At 42.6% G+C, this 21,113-nt stretch overlaps 1 protein-coding gene and 1 long non-coding RNA gene across 3 annotated transcripts in view; one reads left to right on the top strand and one right to left on the bottom strand.

Annotated features, from left to right (window-relative positions):
* LOC136612574 (uncharacterized) overlaps nt 1–18,535 on the bottom strand; it is a 65,142-nt gene extending 46,607 nt beyond the window's left edge. Inside the window, exons 1-2 of the long non-coding RNA XR_010790402.1 lie at nt 18,453–18,535; nt 6,463–6,608 (exon numbers count right to left, since the gene is read on the bottom strand). This is a non-coding gene — a long non-coding RNA (uncharacterized lncRNA). The remainder of the gene's footprint in view (nt 1–6,462; nt 6,609–18,452) is intronic.
* Nucleotides 1–21,113, top strand: part of LOC136612573 (tetraspanin-15-like) — a 152,241-nt gene that overhangs the window by 119,692 nt on the left and 11,436 nt on the right. For both annotated transcript variants that reach the window (XM_066593017.1, XM_066593016.1), the window contains one exon: nt 14,542–14,595. In XM_066593017.1, coding sequence (XP_066449114.1) covers nt 14,542–14,595 — 54 coding nt within the window. The remainder of the gene's footprint in view (nt 1–14,541; nt 14,596–21,113) is intronic.

The raw sequence follows: 21,113 nt of genomic DNA, 5'->3' as shown, positions 1-21,113 counted from the left end.
CGTATTAATAACGCGCTGTTCTATCACTGTGTTTACTCATAACTTATACATTCACAATCTTCTACCACGGAAGCTGTCACATACATTAAGTTACACAGCAAAATGGAAGGAGGAAGGAAGATTACCTAGTCAGGCCCGCGAATCTACAATGCAAGGTCATGACCTAAAACTGCTATGTTCAAAGCTTAGCGGAAGAACATCGCCTAACTGGGAAAATTGCTGCTATTAGTGGACTGCATATCGGGGCAATTTTACAAACACCATATAAATAGACCCTCTGATTTCAATGGGATCAGTGTTTGGTTTTTTTTTCTTGTGTGGATTTTATTTGACCACACACAGCTAGATAACAGTTGTCATGCAGAGGAAACATGTCTTTTGTGGATAAGACGCTTTATAGGGGATTTCCAACTACAGTGTAATTTCTCGAAAGCTACGGCATGTTTGCAATGTCATGAATAAAAAAAACAATTTGCCCAGATCTATGCCTACAGCTGAAGAGCGGCCTGGAGGTCTTTCTTGAGCCATACAATATTATATGTTACTAGCTGATATATCCGGCTTCGCCCGAGTTAATTTTATGAAGTCACGGTTACTTTAGAGGAACCAAAGAATAAAATATGTAGACATATAGAGGAGCGTTAGATTCTCCTCAGGCTGCATGTATTGATGTCCTTCTGCAGAATGTGCCACCCCTCCCACTTTCCTCATTTAGGACTTAAAGAATGCTCCTGCCAAATTTCATGTTTGTACGACATCGGGAAGTTAGAGAATTAGTGGCTAGTTAGTGAGGGCTCTATATGTATGTATGTCTGTGTTTATATAGTGTGTGTATGTGTGTGTGTGTATGTATGTGTATATATATATATATATATATATATATATAATATAGTGTGTGTGTATATACATATAATCATTAATAACTTCAACAGGGGTTTTGATCCAGGGTTTATTCCCAATTACCAAATTGTCATTCACTGAAGCAGTTTAATTCTAAACCACAGAATAATTCACTGAAAAGGAATATTTAAAAACGAACCTTTAATAATACTTTTAAAATAATAGACAGGCTAACAGCAAACAAAAAGAACAGGGTGTTCTCTTTGTTATTAGTCTGTCCATTATTTTGAAAGTATTATTAAAGGTTCGTTTTTAAATATTCCTTTTCAGTGAATTATTCTGATTGCCAGGTTGGAGTCAGGAAGGAATTTCTTTCCCTTAAATGGGGAAAATTGGCTTCTACCTCGTTTAGTTTTTTTTTTCCTTTCTCTGGCTCAACACTAGGGGTTAATAGACTGAACTGCATAGACATGTCTTTTTTCAGCATTACCTACTATGAATTTAAAGGATTTGTCTGTTGGGTAAAAAATCTAAAATAAACGAATTTCTACTAAAATAATTTTGGATGTCTACCTTCATTTTGGGCCCTCCATAGTGAGAGTCCCTTTATGTATAGTCCTGAACAGGGTTCCACTTCTACTAGTTCGGAATTCTCTGAAAGGACATAGAAAAATGACTTTCCTAAACTACACAAGATGTTTAGCAGAAAAAGCATGGCACCGTGTTAGCCAGAAAAATCTGTCTAACACAGAGAGGGGTAATCACCCCGAAACAGCTGTCTGTGCATTGTTATTCTGACATCGGCTCACGATTCCCAGTCGTTGTACTAAGGCTTCTTTAAAAAGTCTGACATGACATTGACTTTTAGGATTGCTGCCTTCCAATAGGTGGCGCTCCATTCGCAGGTACCGTCACAGAGCTGGTACAAAATAACATTCGAAAAAATTATGCATGCAGCCCTTTTTTGTCCAATTAAACGCCAAACAGCTGAGCGGAAAGTAGACAGACACTAATTTAGTCAATGGGGACCATACGGCTCTGTTCGGTTCCATAATAAGGGAGATCCGTTCGGCCAGGGGATTCCCCTTTCCTATAACTGAGCAGGAAATGAATTGATCCAAGAGGCAGGTGGGTTACAATGGGAAGAGTGATTGTTTTTGCCATTTGTATGATTTCTTTTTACTATTTGTGATCTGCTGTTTCTGCTATTATACAGTGATTTATGTCGTTATTAGAGCAGTAGATAGAAACCTTTGTATCAATTCTCTCCTCTGCCTTTTATTTCTGTACTTGTTATTAGGCACATTAGAGGCCAATTTCCCTAAATATTTATATACCTACACCTTATTGCTGAATATTTATTGAACACTAGCACATAAATGCAAATGACTGCACAGCAGTAAAACAGGCCGAGCTGATTGGAGGTAATAGGCTCCAAACTCCAAATGCACAGGGATTCTTCAGATTGCTTATTATTAGTGATCTAACACAGCAATAAAAGGGTTTTGTGTAATTTCATGGTTTATAGAGAAGACAATGATAGTGTCTCGAATTGATGACCACTGTAAATTTATATTATCCACAATAAAAAAGAGCACTTTACTAGCGGTGGACATCAGAAGAGACTTTGTATTACAATGGACCTAGGAATATATTTTTTTCCTCAGATGAGTAATTCCCTCAGGTCCTATGAGCCCGATAACCTATGGTTATGGGGTTTATAGGGCAGTAGCTGCAGAGTCCAGGAATGTAACGTTCACCTGCTTCCCTGTCTGCCCACGAAGTCGCTGCTCAGTCCATTGAGCGGAATTGTCTTGTCATTCCAGGCATACACGCACTCACCGTCCATAATGGGAGGACAGTATGTGTGCACACAGAACGAAGAGATAAGTTCGATCAATGACTGAGGTGCAGCTTTGTGGATAGCTGCCCATGTCCTATGAACCTTAGGCTATGGAACTCACAGGACCTTGCTGTTTCCCTTTAAAACTGAATTGTCAAACACAAGGCCCGCCGGCCGAATCTAGCCTTGTACTGCAACAGATACCGTTACTGACCTCTGACTAAATCCTGACTACGCTACTTCCCTGCCCCCTTGTACTGTAACAGATACCAAGCCGTTGCCAACCTCTGACTAAATCCTGACTACTCTACCTGCCTGCTCCCTTGTACTGTAACAGATACTTAAGCGTTACTGACCTCTGACTATATCCGGACTACGCTACCTGCCTGTTCCCTTGTACTGCAACAGATACCGACCCTTGGCTTTCCTTGACCATGCTATCTGTCCACTCAGGTTACAGTGTCAGGCTCCGGACTTGCTCCAGACTGTTACAGCTGGCTAGCCAGAGGCCAATAGGGTGGTCACTATTAATATTGGGACGACTACGGGAGTCACTTATTACTACTGAGATGAATAAAGGGGGTACTTTTACTACTGGAACCACTATAGGAGACACTATTAATACTAGGGCCACCAATATAGGGGACATTACTACTGGGGTTACAATTAGCACTGGGGCCACAATGGGGGTTACTAATACTGGGGCCACTATGGGGAGCACTATTACTGGGGCCACCAATATAAGGGACACTTAGTACTGGAGTCACTATTACTATGGAGTTCATTATTACTACTGGGGCCACTATATGGAGTCACTATTACTTACTGTGGTCATTAAGTGGAGTCACGATTACTACTGTGGTCGTTATGGAGGACACCATTACTACTGCCGCTACTATGGGGGTCATTATTACGATACAGTCTTACAATTACAATCGGGCCTTTTGAAGGCATAAGGCCCTCGTTGAAAACCCCTGATTTAAATGGAGGCGGTCATGTCTCCACAATGCCATAAATTGAGTTATGGTAGTGTTGGGGAATGTGACAGGGTACAGGGTGAGGCATTTTTTTATTCTTTCAATCCGGCAGTGTCACCCTCTAAAGTCGGTGCTTGTAACTTTCCTAATCTTTTCAGAGACCCGTGTGTGTGCTCCGCCATGGACTGTACAGGAGAGCGCATGCATGGGACTCTGGGCCGTCTTCAGAGGGAGACTCCGCTGGATCGCAGGAGTGGGTGAGCATTAAAAAAATACATCCCCCAACTCCCCTGTCATATCCCCTAACAGCACCATAACTTAGTTTTTAGTACTGCTGGGATGTGACCGGCTCCAGGTGAAAACCATGGTTTCCCATTGGATTTTTACTTGTAATCCTGATGCCAGCATTGTCCCTTGCACATTTCTGGATAATTAACTATCAGACAAAATTGGTAGTGACAATCTAGAGGTGCTAACTACAGATCCTTATAGCCCTGTGTATGTGACGGTTGTCACAGAATCTCCCAATGGCGGCTTTCACTACATCATTTAAAGCCCTGTGTCCACAGAACAAGTGCAGACCACTGACTGCTGGTTCGAAAAATAGTTCTTACTATGTAATGGCCAATTCTCATCCCATCCTCAGCAGGCGGTATCAGTTTTGTATTGTAACCCGGCATTGTAAATGTGTGTGCACAGCTGATTAACCCCTTACTAACCGGCCTATTGTGTGCCTTAATTATTATCTTCTATTTTCATCAGCATATTGAAAGAGTCATAACTTTAACTTTTATTTTACGACAGCAGAACTATGTGAGGTCTTGTTTTTTGTAATACGAGTTATCCTTTTCATTGACACCATTTTGGGATACATGCAACTTTTGGACCACTTTTTATTGCTTTTTTTGGGAGGCGGATAGACAAAAAAATAGCAATTCTGGCTTTTTTTAAATTACTTTTAGCGTTTGGTCTATGCAGGATAAATAATAAAATATTGTTATTGTTTGCATCATTACAAACATGGGTTTTTTGTGGGTTTTTTGTTTTCCTTTTTGATATTTTTTTTTTCAATTTAAAAAGTGTTTTGTGTAGGAAAATGTGTATTTCTTTACAGAGGATTTTTTGGTCAATTAAAGGGGTTTTCTGAGTTGGTTTATATACTTATCGAGGGCCCCCATGCCCAGAGCAAAAAATATTAATACTCACCATAGGGGTCCAGCATCTGACAGCTGACTTCACCCAGCCAGCAGGCCTGGTGACGTTCCATAAACCTATCACATGGGCCTCTAATATAGAGGCCTTGTTGCAGGTTTATGGGACCTCACGGATGACATCCCTGCTGGCCTCTTCTTGACTGCAGCAGTCACACTGGTAAACAACCCATCTTACCATTGCAGCCCGACCTAAACTGAAACCAGAGCAGCAACCAGTGGCGGCGGAGGAGCAGCGTGCACTGGATCGTGAGGATTACTGTTTTTTTTATGTATGTCTCATCCCCCTAGTTCCAGCAATGTCTGTAAAATTAGAAAACTCCTTCAAACTTTAGTGAACTTTTTTACACTACTTTTTAGGCCCTCAAAGATGTGATCATTCAATTGCGAGAATAGTATACTGTATTATGTATGTAATGCAGTGTATTATATGCCTATAACAGCAGCCTATTAGTTCCAGCGGAAGGCAGTCTGATAGGCTGAATAACATAGTAGACACAGAGGCCTTTGTCATGGGAGGCCGACTGCACCACGTTATCGCATCACAGGGTGCTAATGGGTGATAGGGGGAGCCCACTCTCCCTGTCACTCTCTTAAATGTCATGATTGCTACTGATCATGGCATAGGAGTTCAATGGTCGGTAACTGAGGTTTATTCACTTCCAGAGTAGGATTAAACCTGCAGTGCCATAAAAAGGCATACATGCAGGGTTAAAGCCCATCAATGATTGCCATAAAAAGCTGTATTGGTGGTCACTAAAGGGGTTAATGACAAACAATGGCTTTATCTTTGATGTTTTTATCCATTAAAGACTGTTTTACACTGCCTATCGGCAATATAGCTTGTCGATCAGGTTCTCGATGAAGTTGTAGCTTTTACCGCAATCTCATCAAAAACTATAGCAAATTGTAGTAAAACAAGTCAATGTGGGGAAAATGTTACAAAAATGCAAAGAATGAGACACGCTTTGAAAAAGAAATATCAATGTTACTTGGTGACTCTGAGCTGCAAAGTGTGAACACGATCGCGTGTACAAGGATGCTGCGATACAAGGATGCTGATGCCTCAGAGTGCATACTGCAACAAGGCATTCGTTTTTGCAAGGGGATGCAAAGAAAAAGTGTGTAAAACAAGACCTTATTAGTTAATAAGCTTGTCTTTTCTTGACAATCCCATATTGAAATCGCAGTACATTTGTTTATCATGAACAGTAAAAGCCAAGTGCTGAGTATCGTTATGGGCGACAGCACCAGTTTTTCTAAGAGACAGTTGTGATAAATGAGACCCAATGTGATTATTTACAAGATTCGCACTGAGGTGATAGAATACTGCCTCCATAAATACTCTCTCTTGATGCGCCCACTACAGTACCGTAATTATTCCAAATGCAATAGACTGAGAAAAGTGGGTAAAAGAACACTGAGGTATGAGACAAAAAAACACATATTAGCCAAGGAATTGTCTATTGCAGCAGCTCTCTGCTCACGGAAAGCCACGCAGAAATAGCTGAAATATTTAAATTTAACCAAAGGTAGTCAAGAATAGTTCTCCCTCCCTGCGCTCCCGGGTAGCAGATAAGAAATTACTTACCAAGGACTGTACGCTGCTATTGCATTTGAAGCAGTGTTGCTCTTCATCTTTCATACGGACAAGGAGAACTCGGCAGTTCTATTTAGTACCCGCTTGTCTCTTATTGAGCTGGAATACAACATGTGAACCACTCATGGCCTAAAGCACTGAAAGAAATACAATAACGTCAATTCGTAAATCTGTACAAGCTTAAGCACTTGAGAAATTGCTTGTAGTTATCATTTGATTAGCCCTTATTTATGAGGGATTTCATGGTCTGAAGGCATGCAGGGCTAGAAGTAATGGTCCCGATAACATACATGTGATCCTTTGACAATAAAAAAATAGTTGCTGGTAAAAAGGAAAGAATTTGAATGACATCAAAAAAGAAGTGAAGAAATAATAAAGTCCACAAAAATCCAGTGAATGGTAACTTTGGATGGGTTCAGACATATTTCTGTGTTACATTTAACACCCTACAACCCCTCTGCACAGCTGCTTGGTCCTCTCCCACCTTGGCCATAGCCCACTTCACTGCGATTATCAAGGAAAAGCTTTCCATTCCAGTCTCCAAATCGCACTTAACCCAATCCCATCTCTCTTTATCCACAACCTTACAACTGTTCATCCTGGCCGTAGCCCACCTTCACAACCTTTCACTGACTATTCGCATCTTCCCTTCATCTTTTAAACATGCAACCATCACTCCAACCCTTAATCTTTCAGTCCATCGCCCCTTTCCAGCTGCATCCTCATCTTACTTCTACCATTTGCATCAAAGCTTCTAGAACAGCACATCCGCCTTGACCTGTCCTGCCATCTCTTATCCAACTCACTATTCAACCAACTGCAATCTAGCTTCCGACCCACCACTGTAGCAGAGTTGCCCTAAGCAAAGTTGACAATGATCTACTAACTGTAAAAGCCTGTAAACATTACTCCGTGCTTCTCCTGCTAGCCCTGTCCTCTACTTTCACAGGGTTGACTACACTCTGCAGTTACAATTTCTGTCCTCCCTTGGCATAACACATTGGGCCCTCTCCTGGAACTCCCCATACCTCACTGACAGAAAGTTTAGTGTTTTCTGTACACACACCTCATAGTCACCTTGTTCCTCTTTGTTGATGTCCCCAAATCTCTGTCCTAGAACCTCTACTCTTCTCTATCTACACCTTTGGCTTAGGACAGCTCATAGAATCCCATGGCTTCTAGTACCACCTTTATGCCAATGACCTTCAGATCTTCCATTCTAGCCCAGATGTTACCTCTCTACTATTCAGAATCCCAAAATTTCTATTGGCCATATCCTCTTCCTTCTCTTCCCACTTTCCAAAACTCAGTATCAAGAAAACTGAACTCATCATCTTTACCCCATCTCACTCAGCACTCCCTTCCAAGTCTATCAGTCACAATCAGTGGTTCTATACTTTCTTCGGTCCCACAAGTCCAATCTCCTTGTGCAACAGTTGATTCTGCCATGTCTTTCAAACCACACATACCAGCCCTCTCCACCTTCTGCCATCTCTAAATCAAAAATATATCTCGTAATACGATCTCTCATCAACAGAGACTCAACAAAAATACTACAGCATGCCTTCATCTTCCATCTAGACTACTGCAACATCCTTCTCTGTGGCCTCACATCCAACACTCTTAATCCGAGCCTGCTACATTCATGGCAGGTCTTAGCTGTCTTTGACAGTGGACACTCTGCCACAGCAGCCACGATCAAAGAGAACTTTTGATCAAGGCGGTTAACCATTTAAATGCTGCTGTCAATCTTGAAAGGCATGTATTCCAGAACTGCTTGCCCATAATGACATTGTGGGTGGCCGTTTGGGTGTCATGGCAGTTTTAGGGCACGGTGAAGGCACCCAGGGAGTGCTATGAATGTTTTCCTGTCCGAATACAATTTAATGCAATACTCAAATATTGCAGTATACTGTGTAAGTAGTTAAACAATTTTTAAGTCACTGATGAGGGCTAAAAAAATGCAAATAAGGTTAAAAAAATGTATTTATTTTTTAAGTAGCACATCATAAGGATACAATGTACATATGTGTTATTCCTGAAATCATACTGACCTACAGAATAAAGTTAATGTCATTTTATAAGCACCATGAATGCTGTAAAAGCAAACACCACCCTCTACCCCAATGGTGAAATTGCGTGTTTTTTCTATTTCACTCCACCTAGAACCTTTTAAGTTGTCCCATACATTGTGGTACATTAAATGGTACCACTGAAAAATAGAGTTCATTCCTCAAATAACAAGTCCGCATGTTGCTGGAAAAACAGACAAGTTATACTTTTTTGAATAGGGGAATGCAAAAAAGAAAAAGGTCCAGCAGTGGGAATTTTTGTCTATTTGTAGGGATGTTTACCCTGACCGGTGCTTTATTACTTCTTCACTGCTGTTGACTCTACTTCACCTGTTATCCCGGTCTGATGGTGATTTGAGCAGGTAGACCATATAGCAAGCTGTCAAGCCAGTGCTTTGAAGCAAAAAAACAGATGCAACCAGCGGACACAGAAACCTCAAGGAACACAATTATTGTAGCTAAGCCTTTCATCTTTTGTCTCTTGTCAGCAATGCCTGCCAGAGGCTCCTTATCAGTGAATGGCCTCCTTGACATCACTGGGACAGGGCAGCAGTGGGATAGGTCAGACTGTTCTTTTATGTCTTATATTCTGCTATCTTCTTAAGAAAACAAGTCTATATCTACGCTGTGCAGTTATAAGCTTAACCCTTTCCAATCCACTGTCTGACATCTAAAGACATTATGATTTAAGGTTGCACAGCTCCGATATTGGAATACATCCATCGGGGTTCTCTTACTGTATATTGCCAGCCTCTCTGCTGTCAGAGCCTATCCAACGTGTCACCTCATGCAGTACTGGCTTTAGTCAGCAGATAGCGCCATTGTATAATGGCAGAAAAAAGAGTAAGCCCCCTAGGAAAACCAGGATACAAATTGGATTGGAAAGGGTTAAGAGGATGCACACTATTCTAGGGGAGTTACACCACATACTGAGAATATCCAGGAAGGGTATTCAGGCCTGGTATATGATTATTAAAGTGGACCTACAAGAACTATACCTGAGGGCAACATAGATTAGAGGAGTAGACACTGAGATCTGGGATACTGTATATAGTTTATAGGATTTGATTCTATACCCACAGATGCCTCCACCTTTAAAGTGTAACTAACTTTTTTTTTTTTTGTAATCCATGTTGATAGTAAATCTCACTAAAATCTGCCTCTTTCATATACCAAGTGCCCCCTCCTCCCCCCCCCCCCTCACCAAAAAAAAACAAGAAAATTCCACAAATGTAGTGCCCTCTCCATTTCTGCTACATTTAGGTATTCAGCGGTTACTAAGATCAGTATAAAAAACTGAATTATAACAGAATGGATGTAAACTAAAAGCTTTCCTTTTTTTCGAAAGCCCATTGATTTCAATAGGGGGGATTGAAACGAAAACCTGTAATTCGTTTTTTTTTTTTTGTATTATTATGTTCCAAAAATGGAATAGAGAAACTGAAAGCCGTAATGCTGATGTGGATGCTGGTCACAGATGCTACACGGTGGCATCCATCACCCATAGATTAATCACTCATTTAACAGATATCTTTTTTACAGGACTCCAGAGGATAAAATAACATAGCCTACTGTGATTTTTTGTGCAGAAAAAAAGAGTTTTCCCACTACTAGTCGTTTTCACACAGCTCCATACATTGTACAGTGGCCTGGGTTGGTATGGCAGGCAGAATCCTATTGACATGAATGGGACTCTGCACAGTGGCCCGAGCTGGTACTGCAGGCTATGTACAGAGCTGTCTGAAAACAGCTACCATGTTTCTTTGAAAATAAGACCTACTCTGATAATAAGCTATACCTTGATTTTTGGGAGGCTTGAAACATAAGCCCTGCCTCGAAAATAAGCCATAGGTACACTTGATTAAAAAAAAAAGAAACAGCAATACTCACTAGCCAGCAGCGTCTGAGCCCTTCGCGCTGGTGTTTGGCGCAGTGGCAGGCTGCAGTGTAATCCTCCACGCATACAGCATTCTCTTCCTGGTAGTGGGGCTTTGAATACCCCGCCTCCAGCAAGCAAGTGCTGTAATTGGATCACGAGCACCACTGACTCAGGCATTCAGAGCTGGCGCTCGATCATTCACAGCCATTCAGTGAATGACATCACTGAATGGCTGTGATTGGTTATTCAAGCACCGGCTCTGATTGGCTGAGCTGTTACCAGTAAGAAAATACTGTCAGCAGTAAGGACGCAGCAGCGCCGTAATCCAGTGTAAGGCACTGGGACGCCGTCGGCTAGTTGAGTATGAGAGACCCCCGAAAATAAGACCCTGTGCCTCTTTTGGGGCAAAAATGGAATATAAGTGTCTTATTTTCGTGGAAACAGGATAGAAGTTTAAATGCATATATTTTGGGCTAAAAATCATTTGTGCAATAGGGTTTAATTACAAATTGTGCACCATTTGTTTTCTGCAGCTTCTACATATCACTGTATATAGACACTGCAGTCTAAGCCTTTGACACTGTCAGATTTGAGGCAAAACGTGGTTTGCACTTTGTCATGTTTAGCGCCCTGAATAGCTCCAGATACCCGTCGGCTGGCAGTATTAACAAGCACTAATCTTCTATACAACCATTCCCTTCCAATAGCTTTCAGAATTTATAAAGCGCTTCGTTGAGCAGCCAGCCATAAAAATGGGTCTTAATAGCAGAAAATATAAAAGAAATCATCGGAAGCTGAAGGAAAGTGTCCTCTGAATCTTGAGCTGCATCACCTTGTACCGATAACGTCAAATCGTCTGCTGTGACAGAAAACGAATGGAGGTCGGCTATAGTTGACATGGTCCTAAAATCAAGACAGCAATGTTTTTGGCTCCAGTTAGCCTATGACAGCAACGGCACTGGGACTGGTTGTCTGCCGTTACAGCCCCTCCATGCTAAGGAATGGCATATAGTGCATTAGGATGGATATGGGTTGGATGTTATGTTACAATGCTGGTGATCCACCTAATGTATTGTATTCAGCTGCAGTCTGCTTGACCATGCACCGCCTGTTCAGCAGAACACTTCTTGACATCCTCCTCTGACTCCTTTAGTTAGTGAGTTGTTTGCAGGATTCCCTTTCTCTGGGTCTTTCTTCTCGGTCACACCATTTCTGGTTTAATCTCAACACCATTGTACACGTTTGGCAGCGTATGAAATAACGGTCTAGTCTAGCACCAACGATCAGGCGTCGCTAAGGGTCGCTCAGATCACTCAATTTTGTTCTACCAATATGGACTTACAATGAAAGGTAATTTTTATGCTGCCTTTTTGGGTCACATGTCTAGTCTCCATACAGGTAAGCGCCAATCATGAGGGCTGGTGTCGCTAATAAAATGGTCATTCAATGTACATTGATGTAATTGCTTTACATCAGGATGAACATACAAGAATATACAGAACATCACTTCTCATAGCACTATCTGCCTCGTTACTTTGCTCCGAGCCCAAAAGATAAAGCATGATTGTATATACCGCCATTGAAATGGCAACACGGCACAAATGTACATAATCACACAGTGTAACAATCTAGATCGTTTATGAAAATTACATTCGTTTTTAATAAAAATATTCATTGAGGCATGAATCAGAAACCTTTTATTTTTTTTCTTAAAACCCGTTTTCTAAGCCGGAGTGTTTCTCTCTTTTTAGCTTTTTCATTTCTTTTTTGCTTCTGTAGATGATTATGAATGTTGATGAGAAAAATCACCAACCCTGTGCCGGATGATCAATAATTAATGGCTTAATATGCCGCTCAGCATAATACAGTTTCCTGAAAATTAACAGCAGCTCTATACGTGTTATATCTTACATAAACGGGGTTCATTTCAGGATGTCATCTAATGTTCGTTTGTTGATTATATTGACAAAAACAAAAGAAAGTTAATTTGCTTTGGTGCTGACATAATGGTGCAGTACGGTGCGCCAACAATAGGAATATATGCTGTAGTACCCATGTAGCAGTGCCATGCAGTACCCATGTAATAGTGCCATAGTGTGACAATAGCAGGATCATACATGGTCCCATACACGGTAAATCAGTAACCGTATGCTCACATGTCTTCATCCTAACATAGAACACCACTACAGTATATTGGCCTTATTAATAGTGACAGCCCGGTGGTTACACATGCAGCCACTCCTGTTCTGGACTGTGGGACGGCCAGGTTACTGGGGTCTCCACACGCAGAGATCTACAGCTTGGCTGCAGATAAAATGGAGAACTGGAGGCAGGGCACATAATTACATTAAATTCTGAAAAAAATGAGAAATTAACACAGGGATGGAAAAAGACCAAAAATTCTTCCAGTCCCCTAATGAGAGGAAAAGCATCCAATCAATATCCATCCTTGTGCGAGTCATTAGTCCTATTTAACTCCAGTGCTTAGAACAGAAGCAATTCAGGCTGCCGCTACATAGAAACTTCTTGTAGCGTGACTTCCCGATATTAACTATTCAGCTACAGCCGCCATCCAGGCACCTGCAGCCAGATGCATGCAGTTCAGTGCACTCCTGTGACCCGCAGCATCACTCAATAGCTAATTGTAAAGTTGCCTGCAATAAAAGTCTTCATGTAGCCCCCCTAATGAACGCCTTAGTGGTCAACTTGTTTTTTTGTGCCTTAATGGAGTTATACCACAATAACAAGTTATTCCCTAGGGAATAACTTGCTGATCGTGGGGGGTCTCACCATTGAGACCACTGCTGATCTTGAGAACGGATGTCTCTTGTCCTCTTTACTGCAGAGTTACCGCACCCCCCTCATTAAGGAGGAGACTGAATGGAGCCCTGGTCATGTTCCATTCATTTTTAATGGGACTGCTGAGTACCCGACTGGCATATTTGCTGCGGTATTTCCCTGGTCATGTTCCATTCATTTTTAATGGGACTGCTGAGTACCCGACTGGCATATTTGCTGCGGTATTTTCATCACTCTCATTGAAATGAATGGGACGCTGATTGCGCATGCTCCGCCAGTACCCCATTTAGAGTGATGTCACTGCAGGGTAGAAGCGACCCCACAGTGACAGGAAAGTCAGACGCAGGAGTCCTGTTCTAAAGTTCGGCGGGGTTCTTAGTGGTGAAACCCCCACCGATCAGCAAGTTCTTACCTATCCTGTCGATAGGGGATATCTTCATTTTCTGGTAGGGCCAGGCACTTGCTTTCTTTTTTCCCTGTCATTTTCCAAGAACCATAACATTTTTATTTTTTCGGGGACATAGCCATACGAGGCCTTGTTATTTGTGGGATGAGTTTGTTGCAGTCAGTAGTGCACCAGATCAGCTGATCGCCAGGGCTCCTGGGCAGTAAACACCCACCAGTCTACTATTGATTCTTCTATCTCGACGATAGACCATGAATAGTTTACAACTGGATGAACCCTTTACTATAGATGGTTTATTTACACAGTATCTATGACCTGTCATAACTTCACCTCTATACAACAGTCATGCGAAGATTAATTCAATAGTTCCCTGTCACTAGCGGTCAGAGGGACAGCATTAATATCTATGACCTTCATGCAAATGCACATGGTTTTCCATGTATTATCATTCCAAAGTATTAAAGGAGCTCTTCCACAGACCTTTCTACCCAAACCAATGGATAGGTTATAAATGTCTAATTAATGGGGGATTCCAAGATTTGTGCTCCCCAAGTCCTCCATGAGACAGGAGCATTGTGAGCATGCATGACTAATCTATTCCGTCTATGAGATGGCGGAAGCTTGCCAAGTGCTTCAATCACTTTCCGCCCCATAGAAGTGAATGGAGTGGTGGTCACACTACAGTCATGTATTCCCTGTCCAGGGGATTAATGTCTTTAGTTGGAAAAACCCTTTAACTCATTTATATAGTCCAACATGGCTTTCTGTGAATTGAATGGTCTTTATAGAATCACATATCTGTGATGTTACTTTTGTTTTTTTCTATTAAAGAGTATTATGGAAGTGATGTCTTTATTTAGGGGAACTGTAGAATTCGATATCTCATTAACATGGAGTCATCTTTGTGTTTTCAGGGCAGTGGTGGAGTGAAGAATACTCTGTGCGGTTACCAAACCCTTGATAAAGAGGTAAGAGATATTGTCACTTGAAGGAATACATTATTGATTACTAACCAAGAATATTAGAATTCTGGGAAGCCGTATCAACAAAAATGTGGTAGTTTGCAAAAAATGAGTGCAAATAGGAACACTGGTCTTGTTAAGTGTAGACGGTGAAATCATGCCTCTGGTTTACATGGTTTTCATGACCAATACAGCTATTCTTACTTTGTTGATATATATGTAGAGAGTCTAAAGTATGAAAGCTTCGTTATACATCTATCTGTCTCTGGTTCAGACGGCATGAGTAAGTGTAACAAACTTCTTCACAAAAATAGACCAAGTCATCTGAGTAAAAACACAATACACATTAACTACGAAGAGTTTGACTTAAATGTAATGAAGCGGTCATGGAGCCCCTGACTGATAAAGACTGACTGCTCCTCATCCTTTAATTCCCTTGATTAGAGGGATCTGGCCTTCACTGCAGGGAACTTCAAGGTCATTTCCCAAGTAGTAGTCTCAATTTAGTGGCAGCTGACCCTGACCGATCAAAAGGCACCGACACATAGTAACAAAGCGAGAGGCAAGGGTGTAATCAGTGTAACAGTAACCTAAACATGCCCTTCAGCACTCATACATATTTAACATTTTCCAATCCAATTTGTATCCTGGTTTTCCTATGTTGCTTACTCTTTTTCTGCCGTTATACAATGGCGCTATCTGCTGGCTAAAGCCAGTACTGCATGAGGTGACACATTGGATAGGCTCCAACAGCAGAGAGGCTGGCAATATACAGTAAGAGAACCCCGACTGACATCTTCCATCATCAGAACTGTACAGCTTTAAATCATAATGTCTTAAGACGTTAGACAGTGGATTGGAAAGAGTTAATATCTGAATAAAATTGCAAAACTTTTATTTATACTAATAGCATAAAAATGCTAGGTTCTTGGGGCACATTTTGATCAAAACATGTGAACTAATCCGCCACATCCAGACAAACCTTATTGGATGGGTTCCTAACTTCAAAGAGAACTCTGTTTGGGTAAAATGCCTCCTAATAAATGGAAAATCTGGGTACCTGGGTATATACTCTCACTGAAACACCGAGGACAGTTGGGTGGATGGAGTGCACAACAAAATTGAAGACCGCCACTGTTCCACCAATAGCACATGCGGCAAATACAAAATCAGCACTTCCGCCAAATAAATTAAATGTAATGGTGCATGTAAGCCATGACCATGACAAAAGGCCCATTTAGACACAACGATTATCGCTCAAAAGCCATCTTTTGAGTGATAATCGTTGTGTGTTGCTGCACTTACATTGTGCAGTTTTCGTTATCCCGTCGCTCATCGTTGTCAGTGTGCTGAAAGACAACAATGAGCCTTATCAGGGATTCACAGCGGGATACAGCTGATACCATTGTTTCAGCTGTATCCTGCTCCATTATGACAGGCTGGGTATGAAGAACAGAGCAGTCCAGCTCTGTTCTCCATACCCGGCACAGAGCGCTCGGCTGTATAGCAGCCGGCCGCTCTGTGCAGAGAACAGCTGGGGCCACCCCGCTTGTCTTCTGCATCCTCCGCTCTGAGCGCTCGTCTGTTTAACAGCCGGGGCGCTCGGAACAGAGAACAGCTGTATGCAGAAGACAAGCGGGGATGCCCCGCTTGTCTTCTGCATCCTTCGCTCTGAGCGCTCGGCTGTATAACAGCCGGGCGCTCAGAGCGGGGGAAACAGCTGGATGCAGAAGACAAGCAGGGACACCTTTAGTGGGAAGGGTGCCTTCTATAACCCAGAGAAATTTTGGTGCGCGTGTTGGCCCTTCAGGAGGCGGGTCGAGTACGCAGGCTCTTTGTGAGCAAAGGAAACTGCAGGGAGAATAGTGTGGCATCAAGCACACAGAAGAACCATAGGATGCCAATAGCAGGGACCCGCAGGACAATGAGGTCAGGGAATCCACCAGCAGCCACAGTCGGCGGCTAGAACAGTAACTCTTTTTGTAGCTTGGACCTTTTAAGGAAGACCTGTCAGCTCTCCTGATATATTTGTTTTAGTAAACACTTGTTTTCCCTATTATGTAACCGTTCTTGAGCATCTCTTCTTAGAACTCAACACCTCCCGAAATGTTATGAATAAATTGGCAACTGGGTAATTCCTCTTGTTCCCAGGATGTGTCCTTCCAGTATCAGCACTGGTTGGGTGGTGATAGAGTATGGAGGTAGACACCCCATTGACAAGAGCAATGGTAAGAGCAGGTATTTACTAGCATAGACCTAATATGGTACATAATTAGACGTACATCAAGGAGACAAGTTTGGAGGTCGGAGTTCGGAGAACAATGTAGTCCCGAAATGCTGTGCAGTACATTGAATCAGAAGAACATAAAATAACCTCGTTAATTCTAGCCTGCATTATACATAATGATATTCATTGTGGCATTGCTATGCTGTAAGCCATCCCAAGGAAGCCAGTTATTATCACTACAGGAGTAGCGACATAACTATTTTAGCTTCTGACAATCAAAGTGTAGTCACTGATTAGGTAATTTACTTCTCCGTTTCCCAGGGTCACCTTGGTAAATTAGGCAAATGCTCCTGCTTAGCATATTATCACACACAGTAACTATACAGTGGGAAGAGGGTAGGTGATTACACCAATAGGGGTGGGCATAGGCCGCCTGCAAACGGCCGGGTCGGATCCCGCTGCGAGCATTCTCACAGCAGGATGCGGACCCGTGCCCCTGCAGAGACCTGCGGCTCACCACCTCCGGCGTCTCCTCTTCTCTGTGATGTGCCGGCCAGCCGCCGCATGCGCAGAGCGGACAATTCGCGGATGTGTGCATAGGATTGCATTACCTAACGCAATCCTATGGCAGCGGGGCACGGGCGGAAATTCTGCGGGAAATCCAGCCGCGGAATTTCCGCCCGTGTGCAGGGGGCCATAAGCAGAATCCGTCACCTCCATGACACCATAGTGCACAATAGTATTTGTAGCTGCCAACAGCTGGAAACCTGCTTCCGAGCAGGAGAACCCTCTGTGTGCAGTTTATGGGTGTCTTGTAGATCGCACAGGCCGAGAGCAAGGAGGGAGGCCATGTGAGCCATATGTGGCGGTAGAGGAGACGAGTGTTGATAGGAGGGAGGAAACCTCGCATCGCACTTGCGTGCACCTCACACGCCGTGCAATGCTTTTGCTAGTCCCATTGAAAGCAATGGACATGCGTTCCGAGGGAACGCCCAAAGATAGGACATACTGTTATTTTTTCCCCACACCACAATGCAATGCCGGAAACAATTGCTCAGGTATACGACCCTATTCAAAAGAATGGGATTTATATTTGTGCATCGCGCAACACACAAATCTCCCACGATTTTCTCAGCTGTGTGAAAGCGGCCTAAGACCTACATTGGGCTTCTTTCACACTCTTGATTTTATCTCTATTGCTAGTTTCATCTTGGGTTTCCATCTTCTTTGTAGAAAACTGCTTGGGGACAGAACCATAGTATTTAGGCTAGGTGCACTTCACCATATTTTGGGGTTGTGTACTATCTCTGTAATCCCCATTATAGCCTATGAGGCTATACACTTAGACATTTCTTCCCATCAACCAATGGTCTGCATAGAAAAACTCATAGCATGTCATATTCCTGGCCGTTTCATGGAGAAGAAATAGGACATGCTACGTGATTGTGTTGAGTCGGTGTATATTGGACAACACATGCATCGGTGTGCAGTCCGATGTGAGGTGCGTCTGAGTCACTCAGGTACAACTTACAGTTACAACTAGTGTGCACCTAGCTTTAAATGGATTGGCACAATTAATTAATTTGTATGTAAGCAGACCCGCCATGGTAGAAAATAATAATTAGCTAACACTCACCTCTCCCAACTCCTCGCAAGTTCCCTTCCAGCAGCTCTGGGTCTCCTCAGTGACTTATTGTTGACAGGCTGCAGCAGCCTGTCTACTGGACGGCACAAGCTGTTGCAGTCAATTACAGAGCTCAGTGATCAATCCAGCCAAATGTATGTATGTATGTATACATATTGTAAGCTCCGATCTATAGGTGTAAAGTGAGGAAAAATACATTAGTTATTGCTATCAGTCCAATATATTAAGATAAATTCATGAAGGCGCAAAGGTTATTGATTTTACACACTTGTTTGAGCCTAATAGCATACCTACCATAGAGACAGGACTGAACTGCTTTCCCTGGTTGCTATTATATTGTCATAGCAGCTACCTGCCCCTAGGGGGAGCTCACTGTGATCTGATTTCTATATCTGCCATTGAGTTCAGTACTAGCTGAATAAGTCCATGCACATTTGGCTCCCCCTAGTGGTAGCTGCAAGCCGAAAGAATCCAAGGTTAACGCAACAAAAAACACATTGCAGATTTGGGAACTCATGGAAATCGCATTAAATCCTCCTCCCCACATACCATTTTTTCAGGTTTTTTTCTTGGTCGTTTGCTTGTAAAAATGCTGTGAATTTCAAAAGTTTTTCAAAGCGTTATTTAGAAGCATTTTTGGTAATGTTTTTTTTTTTTTATTTTGTTACATTCGTGACATGCACTTTCCTGGATTTTTTAATGTGTTTTTGAAAACCCCTGGGAGAACAGGACTTAGTAGGGGTGTATTAAGGGCAGGCTGGATTCTGTAGTGCAGCTCAATCTCAATCACAATGGAGTTAAAGGGGGTTTCCAGTGAAATCCTATTGATAACCTATCATCAGGACGCTGATCAATCAGCTGAGTGGGCGCATGCTGTCAGCACCGCAATAGCACAGAGGTCAGAGCGGAAGCCTCCACGCCAACCTCCCATGTAGTGGCTGGTGCTTGTAACTGCAGGCACGGCTCTCATTTTATCAACATGAGCCATGCCTGCAATTACAAGCGTCGGCTGCTACATGGCAGGTTGGCGTGGAGACTTCAGCTCCAAATACTCAGAGGTTGGAGTGGAAATCTCTGTGTTATTGCAGCACTGACAGCAGGCGCCTGCTCAGCTGATCGGTCAGGATCATGAGCGGCAGACCCCAGCCGATCAACTATTGACGACCTATCCTGATGATAGGTCATCAATAGTAATTAATTGGAAAACCCCTTTAAGTTGCAATACCAGGCACAACTCATGGCCAGGTATAGAGATGGTCTTAGAAGATAACAGCCAAGTTTTTCTCACCTTGTACTGCCTCTTTAAGTTCAATTATATTGTGCTGCCGTAGTTCCCTAATATTCTAACTCCACTTTTGGCTGAGTTTCTGTTCAATAGATGTGTGTTCTAACTCCCATCATTTACAAAGAGACTGTATTTCTTATATAAGCTTGCATCATAAGCCTACGAGGGGTACTGATGTGTCCTTTTATTTTATTCTAACACCCCAGGATACCATATCTTTTGAGCCATAGTGTTCAAACTCCTCACATAAAGTAGGTCCAATCTAGAAAATAATCATTGGTTTGACGCTTGGATTCCACAGAACCGAAATTCATTGATGTCAGTGGCAATACTAGAGTTTGTTTTCTCATGGCAAAACCGCAATTTTGTAGCGCAACTTGCGAGGATTTTCAGGGGGGCTTGAAATATAAGCCCTACCCCGAAAATAAGCCCTAGCTGCAGGAAAAATCTTTTTTAAAGTATACATGACCTTAGAAACTCTGTCTGGCACTGCTGCCGCTTCCTCCTGGTCCCCGGAACTCTTCTTCCTCTCTTCTGTCCGGAGATTTAAAAATCCCCACCACCTGGAAGCCCTCTATCTGATTAGCCAATCAGAGCCAGCACTCAATGACCAAAGACAGCCATTCATCGAGTGCTGGCTCTAATTGGCTAAGCGTCAGCCAATCAGAGGCAGCGCTTCCAGGAGGCAGGGTTTTTTTGTCCCCCGGGAGGAAGCTGCAGTGGCACCAGATAGCATTTCTAAAGTGATGTATACTTTTTTTTTTTTTCCCCCTGTGGCTAGGGCTTAGGTTATGGCTTTGATTTCTTACTGTCAAAGTTGCATCACACTGCATAAAAACTGCTTTTTTGTGCGATGTAACAGAGAGGAAGGCTCCATAGGGAAACATGGGCTACAAAACCTTGCGCAACCAGCGAGGTTTTTGGACTAGCAATGTCGCATGCTACAAAACTTCGCAAAAGTGAAGGAACCCATAGGAAAGCAGGCGCCTTACATACATGCAATTTGTAGCATTGTCGCAGCATGAGAAAATTGTGCGACTTTGTCGCCCGTGTGAGGGAGGCCTTCAAGTCAAACTTTGAAATACATGGTCCACTTGCTGTGTACAGAATTATCACCAACACGCCTGCTAAACAGGAATACGATAAGTTCTGAACGATAAGTTCAGCTGACGTCTCTGGACTTTTAAAATTGCAAAATGTGACCCAATTTCCATCTTACCAAAAAATTCCATTTAGACAGGCCACAGAAATTGTCTTTTTCTCATGTACAAAACGTCCCTACGAAAAGGTTCGAATTCCAGCAGGTCAGCTGTTTAACTCAAAATCTGGACGTGGAGTGATGGAAAATGTTCTTCCAGGTGCAAAGC

This window comes from Eleutherodactylus coqui, chromosome 2 (genome assembly GCF_035609145.1).
Source record: "Eleutherodactylus coqui strain aEleCoq1 chromosome 2, aEleCoq1.hap1, whole genome shotgun sequence".
Lineage (NCBI taxonomy): Eukaryota > Metazoa > Chordata > Amphibia > Anura > Eleutherodactylidae > Eleutherodactylus > Eleutherodactylus coqui.
This window is presented reverse-complemented; position numbering and strand designations above follow the sequence as displayed.